At 40.9% G+C, this 21,735-nt stretch overlaps 1 protein-coding gene across 1 annotated transcript; it reads left to right on the top strand.

Annotated features, from left to right (window-relative positions):
- Positions 1-924: 924 nt before the first annotated feature.
- ggt1a (gamma-glutamyltransferase 1a) lies at positions 925-18,491 on the top strand. The gene is made up of 12 exons (XM_041788331.1): positions 925-1,097; positions 2,041-2,171; positions 2,252-2,341; positions 4,229-4,421; positions 9,017-9,177; positions 9,343-9,492; positions 9,900-10,036; positions 13,733-13,920; positions 14,015-14,142; positions 14,559-14,671; positions 14,761-14,874; positions 18,345-18,491. Exons 1-12 carry the CDS (start codon positions 925-927, stop codon positions 18,489-18,491), a joined length of 1,725 nt encoding a protein of 574 aa, XP_041644265.1.
- Positions 18,492-21,735: the final 3,244 nt, after the last annotated feature.

Genomic DNA, 21,735 nt, shown 5'->3' with positions numbered 1-21,735 from the left:
AAAATAAATTAAATAATACTTGTATTTATTAAAAAATGCAACTGACAAGTCCAGGATTGTTCAGCCAGTCTGAGACTGGACAAGACCAAATAAAAATGCTCTCAATTCTGAGACAAGACCAAGACATTCAAACATGGTCTCAAGAATGGTCTTGAGGCAAAGATCTTCTCAGTCACTGTTATTTATCTCGTTATTGGACTGGACATGGGATGGAGAGAGAGAGCTGGAAATGATGCATGGGAAAGGAGCCACAGGCCAGACTCGAACCCTGTCCACCCACTTTGAGTACAAAAGCCTCTGACACAACCACTAGACCACCAGTGAATTACACCCTACTTTACATAGGGTACATTTGATATCTGCTATATTGTTTAAAATGCTGCATATTAAGTCTTTAAGCTGCTTCCTTGTCGACAGGGGTCACCAAAATTGACAAAAAAAAAAACAAAAAAACAACTGGAGCTTTAAATCAGGAACATATGGTTGTTGTGCTGGAACATTTTCATGACCATTTCCTTCCAACCCCCTCTTACTGTTATGTCTCTCCCTTTGTGCCTATTTTTCACCTGCCTTCCGAAACAACTCTAAATAAAGTACATGATTATTACTTGAAACCTGAGTTAAGTCACACCTGAAAACCAAAGATGACACATAAAGCCCCACCTTAAATAAAGCTTCACACTGAACACCTCAGCAGTAAAGCTGACACATTAAGAGCCAGCTAAACAACAGACACAGTATTTTCAACCTTCTTTTCATGTAACATTTCCCATCTATCTTTGCAAAAAGCAACACACCAAAGGTGTCTACTCTTTTTATGCCTGTTTTCTCCAACACTGCTGGATAAATGACCAATCATCTTGAAGGTAAGGACACTCGCTTTTGAACTCAAGGATCTCAAACCGATTTCTTCCAAACAGGAAAATGGTTAGGAAGTCTCTGATTGCTGGTCTCGTGGTCCTTGTGCTGGCCACAGTGAGCCTGCTCCTCGGGTTGTTCATGGGCCTGGGGAAGAGTCACATGCCTTCCTCCTCGGACCACTACTACTCCAAGGCTGCTGTGGCTGCAGATGCCGGGAAGTGTTCGGAAATTGGGAGGTAAGAACAGTTACTTCAGAATGTTTGATTTCCATATATTCAAGAATTTGCAAAGGTTTCCTGGGCCTTCATTCTTTCACTTTAGTTCAGTACACACAACTGCAATCATGGGGAAGACTGCTGACTTGACAAAAGTCCAGAAGGCAATCACTGACACCCTTCTCAAGGAGGGTAAGCCACAGAAGGTCACTGCTGAAAGGGCAGGCTGTGCTCAGAGGCTGTTTCAAGGTGCTTGAAGTCCAGTGTTTTCAGTTTCCACAGTCATCTACTGCTGGTGTTAGTCCACTGGTCTTTATCAGGTCCAGAGTCAACGCTGTCAGCTGTCAAGGAGATTTTCGAGCTCTTTATAATTACATCTGCTGAGAAGCTTTACCGAGATGTTGAATTCCATTTCTAGCAGGACTTGGCACATGCCCAGCGTGAATCCAAAATTACCAGAAACTGGTTTGCTGCCCATGGTATAACTGTGTTTGATTGGCCAGCCAACTGGTCCGGCCTGAACCCCATAGAGAATCTCTGGAGAAATGTCAAGAGGAAGATGGACTCAAGACTCAACAATCCAGACGAGCTGAGGGGTGCTGAGAGCAACCTTTATAACACCCCAGGAGTGCCATGGGCTGATGGCTTCCATGCCTCGTCACATAGATGCAGAAATTTGTGCAAAAGGAGCTCCAACCAAAATCCTGTTTTTGGACTGATGTTTTATGATTTTCTAATATTTTAGATAGTTGATTTTTGTGATCTGTACTCCATAATCATCAAGATTAAAACAAAAAAAGTCTTGAAATATTTCATTTTGTGTGCAGTGAATCTAAAATATGTAAGTTTCACCTCTTGAATGAAATCAAATGGAAATAAAATGAACTTTTTCATGATAGTCTAATATTTTGAGCTGCACCTGTATATTTGCCTGTACTTTCTGAGTGTATTTTTGTGTTTTCAGGGACATCCTGAAGAAAAACGGGTCAGCCGTGGACGCTTCCATCGCTGCCTTGCTGTGTGTCAGCCTCCTCAATGCTCACAGCATGGGCATCGGAGGAGGGCTCTTCTTTGTCATCTACAACGCTTCCACAGGTGAGGGGTGTGCGTCACAAGTTCCCAACAAAGCTTACAAAGCAAAAAAGATCACTGTGTCCACATTCTATGCTCAACAGGGAGGGTGGAAACCATCGATGCGAGGGAGACTGCGCCCATGAACGCCACTGAGGACATGTTTGGCAACAACACCGAGCTCTCTTATACAGGTACTGGCTGCAGGCGGCTGTGTTTCTGGAGTACTTCCCAGACACGAAGGACTTATTAGATTCAGTCTGCAGAGATTGGCATGTTTTTCAGTGAAAATTCTGAAGCTACAGCTCTGCTTCCAAAAAAGTTGGGATTTTGTATAAAATGATAATAAAAAATAGATGGTGGGAAATGGTAAAACACTGAAACCCCATGTTTGATTAAAAAAAACCCAAAAACTAAAAGGCAACATACCAAACATTTTGAGACAGGCTCATGTTGACTTATTTGTAGCCTAGCTGTTAACACTGTAAGCTCATGGTAATAAAGGAGATCGGTTTCTACAAGTGTAAATTTGATCTTTCCCATTGTTCTGAGTCATATTTTTTATGTTCCACTTGTCATAATGCCTTTGAACATTATCAGTAATTGACAAGTCAGGACTTTAGCCAGGCTTAGCACTTTAACTCTTTCACCATGGAGCCATGCTGTTGCAACACATTCACAGTGTGGTTTGGCAAAGTGTTGCTGAAATGGGCAAGGCCTTCTGGGAAAAAGACATCCACTTGGCAGCATATGCTACTCCAAAGCCTGAAAACACCAAGACAAGAGTTTAGTGCAGTTATTTCCTGTTCCTTTAATAAAGAAATGCTGTCCAGTTCTGATTACAATGGTTCTACGGCTGCATCCACGCTGATCTTGTCACAAGCTACAGGCACAACTAAGCCACACCTGTTGCTACCACCTTATTCCCCTCAAACGACGCCGATTGGTCAATCCATTTTCTGACTGGGATTAAACATTTCAGACTGGAGCTTTGCAGGATGGATCTGCCTGATGACAGACATGAAGTCTGGCGAATCCATCTGCTTTGCAAGATTAGTTTTCTTTGTACATTTTGCAACTTTTCCAGCCTTTTTACCTCCGCCAAGAAGGTTATGTGATCGGGTGGGTTTGTTCGTTTGTTAGCAACATAACTCAAAAAGTTAGGGATTCTGATGAAATTTTCAGGAAATGTAAGAAATGGAATAAGGAAGAACTAATTAGATTTTGGGAGTGATCTGGATCACCGTCTGCATTCAGGATTTTTTTTAAGGAGTCTGTACTATTGGGAGATATGGCTAATGGTGGAGGTCTGCGCTGTTACAACTTTACACCAGAAGATTGTGGACATGAGTAACTTCAATCCCAGCAGCATTTTGGGTGTCTTTCTATAGAGTTTGAAAGATGTACGCCCGGTCGAGGAGACGAGTCAGAGCATAACAGAGAGAAAGGCAGCAAATTGTAGTGAGAATACTTGCAATGCTGGGAGGAATAGAGGAATATTCACCCTCTACCATGACTTCCAGTTGTCCAGTGAGACCATGGGTGATACTGTCAGTGCATCTGTTGGCACCAGCAGGCAACGCTTCCACCATGACAGTCCACCCGCAGCTACTGTGTTTCCACCCCACCGGGAAGGGAGAAATCTGCGAATGCCGTGGTGGGGGGTACATGGGGACAGATCCAGGAATTTTTTATAGGATTCTTCACTATTGGGAGATAGGGCTAATGGTGGAGGTCTGCGGTCTCTGAGTGCTTTTCTAGTTTGTCCTACTGTCCAAGCTTTTGTGAAATGCCTTGCCTGGCATCTAATTCAAAATTTTCCATAACTACTTTCGATGTCTGATATGCTGGCTATGTGCTATTTTCATTTACATAGTCAGTGTTTTATCAATCATCCCACTCTGGTTTTGCTTACATTTTAAATAATGACCCAACTTTTTTGGAATCTGGGTTCTATTCACTGGATCATAGATAAACTGTGTATCATTTTGGTGTCTCTAAGCATGCTGATCCTCCAGTCAGACTGTAAACAGAGAGGATAAGATAATCTAAATGACATTACTGCTGTTTCTCCATGACAGGCGGATTGTCTATAGCCATTCCTGGGGAGATTCGTGGCTATGAGATGGCTCACAAGAGGCATGGCAGGCTACCATGGAAAGACCTGTTTGAACCCAGCATCGCCCTGGCTCGTCACGGCTTCCCAATAGGAAGAGCTTTGGCTCACGCCATCTTCAAGAGCAGAGAGTTCATTCAAAGGGATGCCAACATGTGGTGAGGCAGAACGTTCAGGAGAGGCAGCAACAGTAGCTACTTTTACTCTAATTTGACTGTTTCAATGACATGAAGAAAAGGATTTATCAGTTTGCTCATTTGTAGAGCATCTAAATCTGCAGCCAGTTACCTTAGATGTAAAAAGAGATTGGAAAACACATGCAATGATAGCCTGGCCCTTTCCAAAATAATAATAAAAAAACACACCACCCAGCTCTTCAAATATCCTCTGCAGCCCTTCATTATTACTGCTGTCACACTGTGTGCACAAATCTCTTAATCAGTGTGCTGGAAAATGCCAGCACATGTTCTTCTTTGCTGCACGTTAGGCAGTGCCAAAACAAACTAATCTAAGTAAGCATCTCCTTTGATGTAAACAAGAAGTGAACATGACTCCAAGACAGAACTTGCTTATTGGAAAGAAAACTGCTCATCTTGCTCATGAGCCAAAACAGAAAGTTTCTTTACTTTCTGGTTTGCTTTCATGTTCAGTGATTCTCTGTACATTTATGCAAATCTGTACCTCTCTCAAAAGCCCCAGTCACTTTTAGCCTATAAATTCGCACTGAGATGAACAACTTCAAACTGTTTTTCACATCAATCCACGCAATTTTCAAATCACAGAGGGTGCAATATTTCTTTGACCTGAAATGTGTTTTGAAATACCAGCTTTAAACATATTTTGAGGCAGAGATGTTTCGCTCTACACATCATGCAAACATTCAAGTGCCAATATTTTCTAGAATAACTGACAAGGTTCCTACTTTCCTTGTTTTTGTATATTTTTGTATTCAAAATAAGAAATGCATTAAATCATCAATCGCTTCATCACAATTCATAAAAAATTTGCAATATAGGACAAAATAATTGCAATAAGACATTTTTGTTCGATCGATTTGAATTTTGGGGGGAAATTTGCTCAGAAATCTTTAAATATTTTTGCATAAATTTGAGAAATGTATTTTGACATTTTTAGGAATTTGTTTTGAATTTTTGTGGTGGGGGGATTTGCTTTGAAAATTTAAAGAACCTTCTTGAAAATTTAATAAATTTATTTGTAAGTTTTTGGGGATTTGATCTGAATTCCTTTGGAAATTTGTTTAGAAAATTTTAGGTATTTTAGGGAAATTTTTCACATTCATTTATAAAATTTGGGGAATTTGATTCAGATTTATGGGTGAATTAGCTTTGGAACTTTTAGGTAATTTCATGAAAATTTGAGAAATGCCTTTGTAAATTTTAAGAAGTTGATTTGATTTTTTTTGGGGGGGGGGGTTGCTTTGATTTTTTTTTTTTTTTTTTTTTTAATTTTCATTAAAATTTGAGGAATTTATTTGTAAAGTTTTGGGAATTTGTTTGGTTTTTTTTTGGGTGGGGGTAACTTTTATAATTCTTAGTTATTTTCTTAGAAATTTTGAACGTTTATTTGTGGGTTTTGGGGGATTCAATATAAATTTTGCTTTGTGTGTTATAATATAGAATGGTTTATGAGATGAGGAACCTGAAGAATAATCACATGTTAATTTTGTAGTTGCAATGTTGAATGAAAAAATCGCAATTAGATTATTTTCCCAAATCATTCAGCCCTAGTTGTTAAAGTTATGTTGTCTCAAACTACCTAAAATCAAGTTAAACCCATATGAATGGTTCACAGTAATGTCTTTTGCTAATAACACTTGTGTTTGGGCTATTGTGTTTGGCTTAAACGATGAAAACAAATTTACATGTATTTTTGATGGCAATATGTCACTTTTTCCATGCGGGTCCTTTGGGGGGTGCAGCCCTTTTTTAATATGTGAAGGTGGGGCTCATTGGAAAAAAGGTTGGGAATCACTGTTTTAAAAGACCTGGACTGAATTAAAGAGCAGTGTTTGAACCTGCTGGATGAGTCCTGCAGCTGTTTTGGTATGACGACCAAACAAGTTGGCAGCAAGCAGACATGATTCACTGTCCATGATTCACAAGTTGAGGTCAGACTACATGATTTTTTTGTCTTTAACTGTAATCACTGTCTAGGCAATCACAGAGCCAAACATGTGTGTCATGACTTTACTGAGACATGACAGATGATGATGATGATGAGACACAGGGAAGAAGGGGGGCCTGGACTAGACTACACCTTGAGTGAAGACTGTAAACAAGCATACTGTGTTTACAGAACTAAACTGTTTGTTTATTCAGACATTATGACGAACGACACGCTGGCTTGATGCTAACGCTGACGGCAGTTACTGAGTGCATCGGCTATTTCTGATTATTGTTTCTCTCTTTTTTCAGTTTGTCATCTCTCTGAGAGACGTCATAAAAACAGGGATGTTGTTGTCAGAGCTCAACAAACTTTTCCTCTGTCCCATAGCTCCATCTCACAGCATCTTTGGTTTGTTTACATTTGTGACAGCTGTGCCTGCAGAGCGCTCAATAATCTTTTTGGTCAACTTCATTAATGTCACGTTCACTACATGGAATTCCACTGTTGCCACTTTTCACCAATTTTGCCTAATTGTAACCAGTTTTTATCATTTTTTCCCACAAATTCAAACACATTTTTGCCATTTAAGACTTATTTTTGCCATTTTAAACCCTTTCCATCACTTTTTTCTGCATGTTGTTGCCACTTCTAAACCAATCTTGCCACATACGCCAAATGTTGCCACTGTTGACTCATAATTGCCACTTTTAACCCCATTTTACCTAACCTGACAATAGATGGATTTGTTTTACACATCCATCTGGAAAACCTTGAATACTAAGAGTTTGGGAAAGGGCAGAGGCTTTGAAAAAAACTTGGAGGGTGATTGGATGAATGTTCTATCTGTCACATCTTTACGGGCCAATCAGAGCAACAAAACACGTGACGAAGACGCAGCCGAGGTGCGCGTGCGCAGCTACCGTGAAATAACGCGAAACATGCTGATTGTAGACATGGCAGTACACGACTTCTGCCGTTTTTGAAAAGAAAACAACTCACTGCTGTTCTTTCTTCTTCTTTTAATGAAGAAATGTCGTCAAGTTCTGATAAAACTGGCGCTTTAGCAGCATCCACGCTAATCTCTTCCGACATAATTGCACCGGCCTCTTGTTGCTGCTTGCTTACGTCACGACTCCGCTGGGCCTAAAAGTACTGCCCCTCGTCCCTGATTGGTCCTGTCACTTTCTGACCGGGCCCAAACGGTTCAGACAGGGGGCTTTGCAAGATGGATTCGCCAGTGAGAAACACGGAAACGGGCTAATCCATCTGCTTTGCAAGGTTATATTTTATCACTTTTTATGCCCAATTTTTCCCATTTTAACCACATTTCACTATCTGATATGCCAATTTTTGCCAGTTTGACCAATTTCTGCCAATATCTGCCTATTTTTTCTTTCTCAGTTAGCACTATTTTGCCAGTTTACATCAATTTGCTTCCCATTTCACCAGATTTCCACCCATTTTAGCCAATTTAAAGCCTTTTCAGACACTTTTTAATTCCCTTTTACCACTAATTATGCCCATTTTTCCACTGTAACCCATTTTTGCCTTTTTACTGCTATTTTTTGCCATTCTTAAATAATTTTTTGCCAATTGTTACCCAGTTCTGCTACTTTTAAAATCCAATTTCACCACCTTTACCACCATTTTTTCTTTGCCATTGTTAACCCTTTTTTTCAATGTTCAACCCATTTTAATTATTTTTTTTTCAACGAAATAGATTTACATTTTAAGAAGATCATATACTACACAAATGATTAAAAAAAGAGATTTGTTTCATTTATAAGAGTGGTTATTTTTTCATGTAAAATATAAAATATGGATATCACAGCTTAACATTACAATAGACCATGATTTTGTTGACCTCCATGGGCCCCCAGTTTGGCTAGGTCCCAGAAAGCTCTCCTCTTTATACCCCCTTATGGACAGCCTTGTCTGCACACGACTATTCTTGAATGTGAATGGCTGTGTTCAACCACCTTCAGGTACAGAGGGGGTCCCCGGTCTCTGTCACCTTTATTTTGGGGGTCACTGGCTGAAAAGGTTGAGAACCCCTGCACTACAGCAAGATGCTTAAGTTTAAACTGGTGATGACGGTGCTGCAAAAATCTGTTTCATGGCAGAAACACTGGTGACAGTGTTGATAGTGATTTAACGTCTACCACTAGTGGGTTGGGAGACTGACAACCGAGTGCATTAAGAGTAAAAATGTTTGAGTAATTTAAATTTTAGATCTACAACACATGACAGGGCCTAAACCTCTCACTGAGAAAGCCAGGCTATTTAGTACTAATTAGTAATTATTTATGAGAGTTTCCTTATATTTTGTTTCAGTAATCCAGCCTGGAAGCAGCCCTCTGCTGGGATCAGGATAATCCTGATGTTCTGAAACAAAGACTACTCTAAAGCTCTGAACAACACAACAGGTTTTATCTGGTTGAAAATTAAGACTGGATTAACTCATTTCTATGCAATCCTACCAACTCATTCACATTACTTTTAAACAACCAGCCCTGGGTTGAAGGAAGCCTTACCAGACATTTTTAAATTCTACTTGCACACTAATAACTTTAAATTATGACAGCAACAAACACAATTTAACTGTTTTTCTGTCCTTATTTTCCAGTGAGGTGTTTTGTGACTCAGAAAAAAACATCCTGAGGGAAAACGACATCATAAGATTCCCAAAGTTGGCCGACACTTACCAAAGAATAGCAGAGGAGGGTCCTGATGTGTTTTATAACGGGTCATTGGCCTGCAGCATCGTCAAGGACATCCAGGCTGCAGGTCTTGTGATGCGCTCTCATCCCTCTGGAGATATTAAAATCAATTAACTGTGAATACATCTAAACCAAAGTGAACACCTGACTGAAATACCATTTAATTCCAGCCATTAATTTGAACATTATACCTCATTTTAAACCGACTCTGACACTCTCCTGCTCCTTCCAGGAGGCATAATCACCTTGGATGATTTATCGGAGTACCAGCCCGTGCTGAATGAAAACCCTCTGAGGCTGAACATTGGGGAATACACCATGTATGTCCCAGACGCCCCCTCCAGTGGGCCTGTGCTGGCACTCATACTCAACATAGTGGATGGTGAGTAGCTTGGCGGAGCTCCTGCGCAGCCATGCAGAAGGAAAGATGTCAGGTTTCCCCGGGTTGTCCCTGGAATGATTTCCGCCTGTTTTGGTCACAGAAAGCAGAGCTATCCTTCCTGCCAAATTTATTTCAGCACCCTCACCCCATCTGTTCAGTCAGAGAGCTAAATCAGGCTTTAAATTAAAAGCAGTATAATTTATTTCAAATGAAGGATGAGACTTTATGTGATATAACAGGAGAATAGTCCTGTTTATATTAGTTGTTGTCATTTCAATGAGGAGTTTAGAGTTAAATGAGCTAAAATGGACTTTAAGCACCATGATGGGGGGACCATTGACCAGATCAGGCCCAAAACCAGATTCTGCATTTACTCATGACATGCTTTTCATGTGGATATTTTTCAGGGTACAACTTCACCGACAAAAGTGTCTCTACAGCAGAGAAAAAGACCCTGACCTACCATCGCATCGTGGAGGCTTTTCGTTTCGCTTATGCCAAGAGGAGCAAACTGGGAGACCCACGCTATCTCAACATCACTGACGTAAGCACTGGTGTTAGTATATTCACTCATGAGACCTTTGTTTGCAAGCATTTCTAGTAAGGTTGACATGATACAAGAACTCTACAGGGGAAAATATAACGATATGGACATGTTTCAATACAACAGCAACAAAAATAGAAGTGTAAAGTCGGGCGTATACTGTGTGATCTCCTGGCATGTTCGATGTTTTGGTTGTACAGCTGCACTAACTTCCAAAGTGAGAGCAGAACCTCAAGCAGAATCCTCAACTTAGAGGCATTTTTCTTTGTAAACTGTCAGCATCTTAAACCACCATGAAAACAGCAGAAATGCCTTTTTTCATGTGCCTCCCCCTCACAGATCTACAATATTTGTGCCAAACTGAATGCTGTTCAGACCAATCAGCATCATTTGAGGAGTTCATACTTAACAACACTCCTTCATTAAAACGAGAGCAAAGACCCACGCTGAAAGCTTTTCATAACAAATGGCTGCTGCTGCAGTAGCTTTGAGCTCGGATGCATCTGTAGGAAAGTGGCAGTCAGAAGTGGACCACATTTTCTTTTAAAACAAAAACTAAGAGTTGCACCAAAAAACTCATCATGGCAGAGAAGTTTTTGTTTTTGCACATCTCCCGACTGGCCTTGGCATGAATTTTATTCACAGAGAAGCTCCGCCATTAACACCCACGGCATCAGTAGCCTGTCTGCTCAGGAAAAGTGCATGTTTACAACCTTAATTTTCTTCTTTTGTTGCTCTGATTGGTCTGTCTTGAATGTGACAGGCAGAACGATCCTCCAATCCCCTTTCTGAGAATTTTTTTGAAAGTCCTGCCCTTCTCAAACACTCTCTATGGGAAATTTCCCAGATGAATGTGAAATACATCCAAGCAGTAAATGTATGAAACGTATGAAGACTTACTCTACTGGAGATAACATTAACATCTTTCTTACACGTACTGAACCGAGAAACAAAGTTTCAACAATTTGGAGAAAACTTAAAGATAGTTTCCCATGTAGGCTGTCATTTTTGTGCAATGCATTCGAGGTAGTCATGTCATTTGCCTGCATTTGTTTTCTTATCAAATCTTTTAGACTATCCTCACCTCAGTCTACATATCAGTAACTTTTTATTTATAGTCCTCTTCACTAAAACTGCAAAGAGGTTTAAGGATGACACTCCATATGAAGGGTAGAGGTGTCATATGTCTGCGTGTTCTTTTGTCCTACTGTCCTTCTGGTAGAGACAAATTTATTGCACAGTGACTTAAAAGGAACTCTGCATGATCAGACAAGTTCATCTTATTAGATGGATATTTGTATGTGTCATTTACATATTGAACTAAAAAACTCTCAAGATACCTGCATTTTGAGTCATTTGAGTTTATAAATTAACCAGGAGACTGCCATGTTTTGGTCTGCGCTGGTGCCGTGACGTCACAGTTCTGTGGTGTGATCCTCACTGTTCCTATGCAGTAACCTGTTTGAGACTGGCAGCCAGTGTTAGGGCTGCATCTCAGAGACGCAGTATGTCTCACGCACGGAGAATTCTAAAATTAGAGGTCTCCTCTATTTTATATTTGCACCACAAGCAGTTATCTGTCCATGTAGACAGGAAAATGATAAATACAGAGCCATATTTACCTTGTAGCAAATATTTACGTCCACATGGGTAGAAAATGTTTGAAATCTGTTTCTTGATGAACCAGATGAAGGCCACGAGCTAAAATGGGTCTGTTTAATAAAGCTGTTCCCCGAACTTCTACTCTTTATCAAGCTTTCTGTTTCCACATGGTTCAGGTAAAGATAAACACAGAACGAAAGGACTTCCGGATTGCGCCTTTGCGCCAGATTGGACAAAGTAAAAGTCCACTTTAGCATTTCTTTGGAGAAACCCCCGTTCGTATGCACACAATACTTTTATTTTGAAAAGCTCCCGGCACACTTCCACTATGTACTGAAATCAGTCACTTGTAGGGAGTTTTATTGAGGTAAAACTTAGAAGAATGACAAAACCAACACCCAGCAAACTCATGGCAGCAACAGCTGCAAGCAACAAAACCGTCTGAAAAACAATTACTGCTTGGCAACGGAGAGGAGCGCTGCGGAACCGTGACGTCACACTAACGTGACGCGGATCAAAACATGGCGGTCTCCCGGTGAGTTTATGGGCTGAAATGAACTCAAAATGCAGATATGTGGGATATTTAGTGAGTTTTTTAGTTTTATATACATTTGAGACATACAAATATCTATCCAACAAGATTAACTTGTCTGATCATGCGGGGTTCCTTTTAAGAAATAAATGACTTTAAATTGAAATCTGCTTCTGTTGCATTTTCAACAGGATTAACTCCAAAACTACATACTGTACTTGCATGTAGTCGTCAGATAAATAAGGGAAAGACTTAAGAAAGCAGCTGTTTGAATAAATCACTACAACTCAATTGTTGCAGCAATTTATTCTTACAGGCTTTCAGAATGTTGCAGAGCAACCGGTCACAAGCAGCTATCAGTTCCAACTCATCTCATAGTTAATCCTTGGTCTTAACTGGGCTTTAGACTGGCATCTGTGAAAACTCTTTTTGTTTAAAAAGGTAGTGAACACTTTAACATTTTTTTTCATCTGTACACTAAGGTAATTTACTAAGCTATAATAAAACACATCAGTGTTGGGGTCATAGCTAAAATTTGCTCCAAACTGGTAAAAATCTGGATTTTCTGGCTTTTAATTAGCTCAAACATCTGCCTTGAAAAATCTTTTCTGAAAAGGTGGGGCTTATGTGATGTAGAAACCTACCGATGGGTGGTTTCTACGTCACAAACTCTATATAAAGGTTACCGCCTCTAACTGACTTTACCATTCAGAGACCACTCCCATCCTCTCCTGCACTGCTTTGGCTCTGAGAGCTCCGGCTATAGTAACGCCGCTGCTGGAGCAAACAACCCGAACAGGTCGTGCTCAGAACCACCACGGTCCGCCACCACACTATAGCCTGCGTCAGGGGGACTCTAGAGGCGAAAACTCCTCCACTTTAAAAGATCGCTATGAGGCAGCAGTGTTGTGGGACTCTGTCTGTGTCTCTCTCTGACAAGGGGACATCACTGTCACTCCTTCTTCAACTGGAAAACCCCGTCCTTTTCCCCTCCCTCCTTTCAGAACCAAACTGCCCACTTTCTTGGCCTTTTTTTGAATTATGGAAGTGGGCGGAGTTACCTGTGAGCCGGGGGTTCACTTACACTTTAAATTTTTAACTTTACAGGGGAGGGAAAGTTAGAAAGAGCTTCTGAGAGACTGTTCTAGAGCAGGTGGGGACAGGGAGATCATTGGTCTGGAGAGGAAATGATGCCAAATTTAGTCCATGTCAGGCCAGACAAACTCTCAGAACCAGCTGTTCAGAGAAACAGGGATTACACAGACATGCAGTTGTGTATCTCATGCTTTGAAACTGCAGAGGTTTAGTCTGGCCATCTTACTCTGTAAAATTACACGTATGTAGCTAAACACGGATCAGCATAATAGGTCTCCTTTAAGGATTTTGAAGAGGCACCTGTGGCCAACCAGAAATTCAACATGCTCCTGCTCCCTGCATAATCATATCTGTATCCTGATTGTCAATTTGCAGCTGTGTCTTCTCCTTTGTTATGACGGCCAGCATGGCTATTTTTTTTTACCAAAAACGTCCTCTCTGTGACCATCTTGTTTTGCTCTCCACAGCTCATCCACAACATGACCTCAGACTACTTTGCTGATGGAATAAGAAGCAAAATAACCGATGACACCACCCATCCTGACGGCTACTATGAGCCTGTTTATTTTGTTCCAGACAACCATGGGACAGCTCACCTGTCCATTATAGCTGAGGATGGAAGCGCCGTGGCGGTCACAAGCACCATAAATCAATAGTAAGGAGTCAAACTAGCCCTCCTTTGCTGTAAGAGATCTTTAACTGTGATTTTGCACTAAGAAACTGTTTAAAAAGCTTTTTTATTTCCCCAGCTTTGGCTCCAAAGTCATGTCTCGATCGACTGGGATCATTTTTAATGATGAAATGGATGATTTCAGCACTCCGTACATAACCAACGGGTTTGGAGTCCCTCCTTCACCAAACAATTTCATCCAACCAGGTCTGTCTGGACTGACTTATCACTCTGAACCATATATAAGGTTAGATTTTTTGGACTTTGGTCTTTATCGACTGATGATTGGAGGAGTTTTTCTACATGAAGCCCTTTGCTTCAACCACCACAGATAGGATGTCCTTTCTGTAGCTAGGACGATGTTTTCCCAAGCCTCTCTCCGGCCTAACTCTCAACACAAGCAGCATCACCGTCCTCCTTTTGAATGCAATAATTCCACTCCTAACCCCCCACTGTGGCTCATTGCTATTCTTTGGATTGTCTGCACTCATTTCGAATAAATGTCAACTGAATGTGTCTGGTTTCAGCTGTTAAATGACTCCCCGGGGACTGACAAACCATAGTCCAAAAGCAAACATTTCTCCATTAAGCAGTCATAGCTTCATTCTGTTTATCTGTCACAGGCAAGAGGCCGCTGTCTTCCATGTGTCCCACCATCATCTTTGACAAAGAGGACAGAGTGAAAATGGTAGTGGGAGCCTCGGGGGGCACGAAAATCACCACAGCCACTGCTTTAGTAAGTCTGATTCATTCTCATGCATGCCCATGCTTCAAACACGCACAGTGGATATTTGAAAGTCTTTCTCTTTTTTCTGGTTAAACTAGGTCATCCTGAACTCTTTGTTCTTCAATTACGACCTAAAGAAAGCTGTGATGGAGCCAAGAATTCACAATCAGCTCAACCCAAATATGACCGTAGTGGAGCAGGGCTTTGAAATGGTGGGTCACATGGACATTTGCCGAACAGCATCCAATATACAGGTGCATCTAGAAAACATGAGAAAATCAAGAACAAGTTCATTTTTCCCCAGTAACTTACTGTAGAAAGTTAAACTTCCGTATGTTCTACATTCATCTCACACAAAGTGAAACATTTCAAGATGTTTTTCTTTCAATCTTGATGATTATGGCTTACAGCTCACAAAAATCCACTATCTCAAAATACTAAAATATTGTGGACAAGTCCAATTTGCACAGGTTTTCTGAGCCTTCATTCTCTCACTCTGGTTCAGTACACACAACCACAATCATAAGGAAGACTGCTGAATTGACTCGTGCCAAGAAGACAATCACTGACACCCTCCACAAGGAGGGTAAGCCACAGAAGGTCACTGCAGAAAGGGCAGGCTGCTCTTGGAGTCTGTATCACAGTATATTCATGAATACTTGACTGTAAGACAAAAGTGTGGTAAGAAATTGAGCACAAGCAACAGGGATGAGCTCAGCCTTCAGATGATTGTAAAACAAAGCAGATTCAAGAACTCAGGGGAACTTCACAAGGAGTAGACTGAGGCTGGAGTCAGTGGATGAAGAGGCTGGTCCAGGAAATGGACTACAAGTGTTCTTAGTGTCGAGCTAATCCTGGACCACAGATGTCATATGTGTCTCACCTGGGCTACGGAGAAAAAGAACTGGACTGTTGCTCAGTGGTCCAAAGTCCTGTTTTCAGTTGAAAGTAAATTTTGCATTTCTTTTATAAGTCAGGGTCCCAGAGTCTAACCTTGCAAAGCAGATGGATACACCTGTTTCCGTGTTTCTAACTGGCGAATCCATCTTGCAAAGCTCCCATCTGAACTAAAAATGACAGGATCAATCAGTGTTGAGGGGCAGTACTTTTGGGCGTGGCGGAGTCGTGACTTAAGCAGGCAGCAACAAGATGCCAGTGCAATTATGGTGGAAGACATTAGCGTGGATGCTGCTAAAGCGTCAGTTTTATCAGAACTTGACGACATTGTTAAAAGAAAAACAAATAACAGCAGTGAGTTGTCTTCTTTTCAAAAACGTCAAAAGTCGTGTACTGACATGTCTACAGTCGTCATGGTTCATGTTATGCAGCTCTGCAGACGTCACATGTTTTGTTGCACAGATTGGCCCGTAAAGATGTGACAGACAGAACGTTCATCCAATCACCCTCTGAGTTCATTTCAAAGGCTCTGCCCTTTCCCAAATGCCGTCTAGATGGATGTGTGAAACAAATCCATCTGGCGTGTCAGGTTACCCAGAGTCTGGAGAAGCCCAGAATCCAAGGTGCTTGAAATCCAGTGTTTTCAATTTCCACTATCACTGATGATTGGAGGTACCATGTCATCTGCTGGTGTTGGTCCACTGGTCTTCATCAAGTCCAGAGTCAACACTGTCAGCCGTCTACCAGGAGATTTAAGCGTCCTTCATGCTTCCATCTGCTGAGAAGCTTTATGGAGATACTGATCTCCTTTGCCATCAGGACTTGGCTCCTGTCCTCAGTGAAGCCAAAATTACCAGAAACTGGTTTACTGCCCATGGTGTTACTGTGTTTGACTGGCCAGCCAACTGGTCTGACCTGAACCCCATAGAGCACTGATCATCAACTGGCAGTCCAGGGGCAAAATCAGGCCCCCCAAAGCTTCCTGTCTGGCCCCCAGAAGATTATTGAATTCAGAAAAGCAGGAAAAGAAAATGCTGTGGTTTTAAGAGTATCTTTTGGCTTTAAATGTCTGCAGCTGTTCAACCCCAAAAGCAATTAACAGTTTCAGAATGACTTCACATTTGATCTATTTTTTACAGAAATTCACTTGTAAATATGAAAAAAAAAGTGTTAAAACTGGCAAAAATGGCCGGGTAAAGTGGTGAAAAGGGGTTAAAGAGTGGCAAAAATGGGCAAGAAGCATCCAAATGGGTTGTGGAGTGGCACAAAGGGACAAAAACTTTCAGGAAAAATGGTGAAAAGGGGTTAAAATGTGGCAAACATCAGTACAAAAGGAAAAAGAGTCAAAAAGTATATCAAAAATGGGTTCAAAGTGCCGAAAGTTTTGAAAAAGTAATGAAAAGTGGCAAAAATAGACAACAAGAGGCAAAAATTGATAATGGAGTGGCACAAATGGAAAGACAGGCAAGAAAATGATGTTTAAATGAGTTAAAGAATGGCAAAAAATGGGTTAAAAGTTAAAAAAATTGGTGCAAAAATAGCCAATAACAAAGAAGTGAAAAGACCATGCCTGTCTCCTTGTGGTCCATGGCATTATAGATTGGGATTGATCTCACTGGTAATGCCTAAAAATGTCCAGCATTTTGAAAGAAAATACAAATAATGATAAAATAATATGTTAATCAGAACAAAATATTGATTTAATTTTTCTTTATTTGGAAGTCTGGCCCCTTGTCTAAATTTGGCCCTTGTGCAAATATACTTAATGACCCCTGCCATAGAGAATATCAGGGGAAATGTCAAGAGGAAGATGAGAGACACCAGATTCAACAATACAGACGAGCTGAAGGCTGCTGCCAGAGCAACCTGGGCTTCATAACAGCCCAGCAGTGCCACGGACTGATGGGCTCCATGCCTCATCAAACAGATGCAGTCATTTGTGAAAAAGGAGCTCCAACCACTGACAACTCCATAAATGAACAAAACTTTCCAGAAGGTCAACATTTCTGTATTGAAATCCTGTTTTTGGACTCATGTTTTATAATATTCTAATATGTTAAGATAGTGGATTTTTGTGAGTTGTAAGCTGGACATTTCACTCCTTGAATTAAATCACAAAAAATCCAGTTTTTCATCATACTCAGTTTTTTTGAGATCCACCTGTAGGTCTTTTACTGTATGTAAAGCACATCTCAACATTTTATGTTGGAAGAGACTATTGGTATTATAAGTATAAAGGACACAGCCATCTTTTAACAGAAAAAATAGCTAAGACAAGTGTCCTATACGCCAAATTTAACAGCATATTAACAAAGTCAACTTGCAAAGCTAGAGTTTTATTTTTCTTTGAGATTTCATAACATATCTTTATGCATTATTTCATAACTTCTGAAACAAACAAGCTTCAACTTGACTAACCACAACATCTGAGCATCCATTGGTTAACAAATAAAATGTAAATCAGGGTAACAGTACAGCTGTGTCTGCGGCTACATGTGGCCGTATTTAGGCCTCTGTGGTTATGGGATGACATGCTCATGCAAACACAGGACTACAGTTTACCATGTTTATACTATTGGTTTTGAATACTGGCGTGCTATTGGTGGACCTCTAGCAGCCAAGGAAGAGCTGATGAGATAGAGTTAGTGTGCAGCAGCAACATTAAGCCTGACGGTGGCACTAGATAAAAAGTGAAGGGATATGCTTTAACGTGAATATGTGATCCACATTTATGACCTTCTATCCCAGACTCAGTGTCTTTGCTTCTGTGTGTTGATGTTACCAGAACGTTCTGGAGGGTCTGGTCCAGAAGAACCACATCATGCAGCTCCAGATGAAGCCTGACTCTGTGGTCCAGGTGGTGGTGCGCCAGGGAGAGCGTCTCAGTGCAGAGTCCGACCCCAGGAAAGGAGGCTATCCAGCGGGATACTGAACAGAACTTCGGCTCCTCTGTTCTCTCAGCCTGGACCAGACAGTCAGACAGGGACACAACACAACGCGGTCTGCTCTGAAAGATGAAGCACTGTTCAAGCCATGGAGACACCAGAACCTCTTCTACTCTACTTAGGCATAGTTTTGAAGCAAATTAAGAGTATGTGCATGGTCAAACTCCTCTTTCATCCCTCCTGGAAACAGGTGAAGAAGGTGGAAGGCCCAAAAATGTCAGCTTTGTATTAAACCTTTTAAAAAGATTACATTTTATGTATGACACTGTACCCATCAAAGACTGAGTAGTCGTAGGTTGTCCATGTTTGACTTTTTTATTACTTTTACTGTCTTAGCTAAAACCATTGTGAATAACTGGACATTTTTGGACTTTGTGTTCATGCCAAACTGAAAAAGGAACATTTCAAACAGGGATGCACAGACGCTACGGTTTAACATGTATCAGCCAAAATCTACCTTTTGACCGACATTGGCCATCGTGTTGCATCCATTTAAAGGAGGCCTTCAGCACACCTAACGTCAGGTTCAGATACTTAACTTTTATCTATTTATGGTCAAACATGACAGAAAGTTGGTGTTGTGGGAGTGTCACACTAAAGGGAGCAATGAAAAAATAACATCAGCAGAAGCCATCAGCCATGTTGTCATTTAAGTCATCAGTCCTGATTTTTACAATCGGTGCAGCTCACATTTTCGACTATACTTCCTTGTAGGTCCAGAGCATTCAGAAAGTCTTCAGACCCCCTTCACTGTTTTCAGTTTTCCTATGTTGCAGCCTGATGCTACAGTGAAAAAAAAAAGTTTTTCTGTCATTAATCTACACTCAGTACCCCATCATGACACAAGTGAAAACAGAACAATAGAAATGTAGGATTTATTAAAAATAAAAATATCATAGTGACAGAAGTATTCGGACTCCCTGCAAAAACACTGCAAATTTAGCTCAGGTTCCTCCCATTTCTCTGGATCTGTGCTGAGATGATTCTACACCTTTACTGGAGTCCACCTGTAGGAAAATTAAATTTGACATGATTTTGAAAAGACACACACCTCTCAATAGAAGGCCACATAGCTGACAATGATATCAGTACAAAAACCAAGCCATGAGGTCAAAGGATCTGCCCGCAGAGCTCAGAGAAAGGATTGCTGAATGCCAAAGATCTATGGAAAGCTGCAAAAAGGTTCTGTTACACTGAAGGTTCCCAAGAGCCCATTGGCCTCCATAATTCTCAAATGGAAGACATTTGGCACAACCAGGACCCTTCCAGGAGCTGGTTGCCCAGCCAAACTGAGCAATCAGGGGAGAAGGACCTTGACCACACTCTTTACAAAACACTACATGAGGGCTTTCATGTGTTTTTCACAGGGGAGAGTCCTCCATCTCACCACTCTGCCATAAAGCCCAGATCAGTGGAGGGCTGCAGTGATGGTTGTCCTTCTGGAACTTTGTCCCATCTCCACACAGGGTCTCTGGAGCTCGTCAGATTGACCATCAGGTTCTTGGTCACCTCTCTAAGGCCCCTCTTCCCCGATTGCTCAGACTGGCTGGACGAACAGCTCATGGAAGAGTCCTGGTTTGGCCAAACTTCTTCCATTTGAGAATTATGGAGGCCATTGTGCTCTTAGTAACCCTCACTGGAGCAGAAAGTGTTTTCGTAGCCTTCCCCAATCTCATCTCTGAGCTCTGCAAGGCAATTTCTCATGGCATAGTCTTTGCTCTGATATGCATTGTCAGCTATGATGCCTTCTATAGAGTTAGTGTGCCTTTCCAAATTATGTCCAATCAGTTTAATTTACCACAGGAGGACTCTAATCAAGGTGTAGAAGCATCTCAGCAACGATCTAGAGAAATGGGTGGAACCTGAGCTAAATTTACAGTGTTGTTGAAAGTGTCTGAATACCTATGTAAATGTCCTATTTCCTTTTTTTTCTTAATAAATCTGCAAGAAGTTTATAAATTCTGTTTTTGAAGTCATGATGGAGTACTGAGTGTTGATTAATGAGAATACAACTTTTTTTTAAATCAACTGTAGCATCAGGCTGCAACATAACAAGACCAAAGAAAGTGAAGGGGGTCTGAATACTTTCTGGATGAACTGTGTACCAAGTACAACTTAGGATACCTCAGGTTATTCACCTGTTTGACTTCTATGTTTACACAGATCGTTCTCCTGATGTTTATTTCTCCATACATGACTTTATTCAGAAAAAAATGACTGTGTTGTTTTCTACTGTGGTACTACTCTCACCGGCCACTTCATTAGGTACACCTGTTCAACTGCTCATTCATGCATCTAATCAGCCAATCACATGGTAGTAACCATTGCATTTAGGCTAAACAATCTGCTGATGTTCAAACCGAGCTTCAGAGGAAGTAAAGCGACTTTCAATGTGCCATGCTTGTTGGTGCTAGATATGCTGGTCTGAGTATTTCAGAAACGGCGGATTTACTGGGATTTCTATGCACAACACTCTTGGACTTATAGAGAATGGTCCAAGAAAATAACAGCATTTCTCTGGGCAGAAAAATACCTTGTTGATTGTTGATGTCAAAGAAAAATGACCATGCTGGTTTAAGATGATAGCAAGGCTACAAATACTCTATTAACCACCTGTTACAATGAACGTACTATGAAATAGTCTTTCCCCATTCCTGATTTCTAAACCTTTTGCATATATGCCACACTGTAATGTTGCAGGGTAAGTAAACAAATGCAGTTTTTGATCATTAAGGGATAAAAGCCATCCAAACCTACTTTTCTGTATGTGATAGAGTAATTGCCCCTCAAACCTAATAACTGACTGTGCCACCCTTGGTAGCAACATATCTTACTCAGGTTATCTTTGTCTGATATCAAAATTTATTCGAGTGTGACAAATGTGCACTGAAATAAGAAATCAGGAAGGGGAAAAAGGAGCATTTTTGAATGTTCAGGTCTTAAAGCAGACTGGCTACAGCAGCAGGAGGCCATACCGGGTAGCATTCCTGTCAGCTGAGAACAGGAAACTGAAGCTACAGTTCACATGAGATGAGCAAAATAGGAGAAAAATGATTAGAACATTGCCTGGTCTGATGAGTCTCCATTTCTGCTGCAACACTGGAATTTTTGGGTCAGAATTGGGTGAAACAACATGAAAACCAGCCACATTACCGACAACGATTGCACATTCAAAATCACTTAATTCTGATATTCAGTTTGAACTTAAGCAGATCGTTTAACCATGTCCAC

The sequence above is a fragment of the Cheilinus undulatus genome, linkage group 5 (genome assembly GCF_018320785.1).
Source record: "Cheilinus undulatus linkage group 5, ASM1832078v1, whole genome shotgun sequence".
NCBI classification, from domain to species: Eukaryota; Metazoa; Chordata; class Actinopteri; order Labriformes; family Labridae; genus Cheilinus; species Cheilinus undulatus.
The sequence above is the reverse complement of the archived record's forward strand: the minus strand, read 5'-3'. Positions and strand labels throughout refer to the sequence as shown.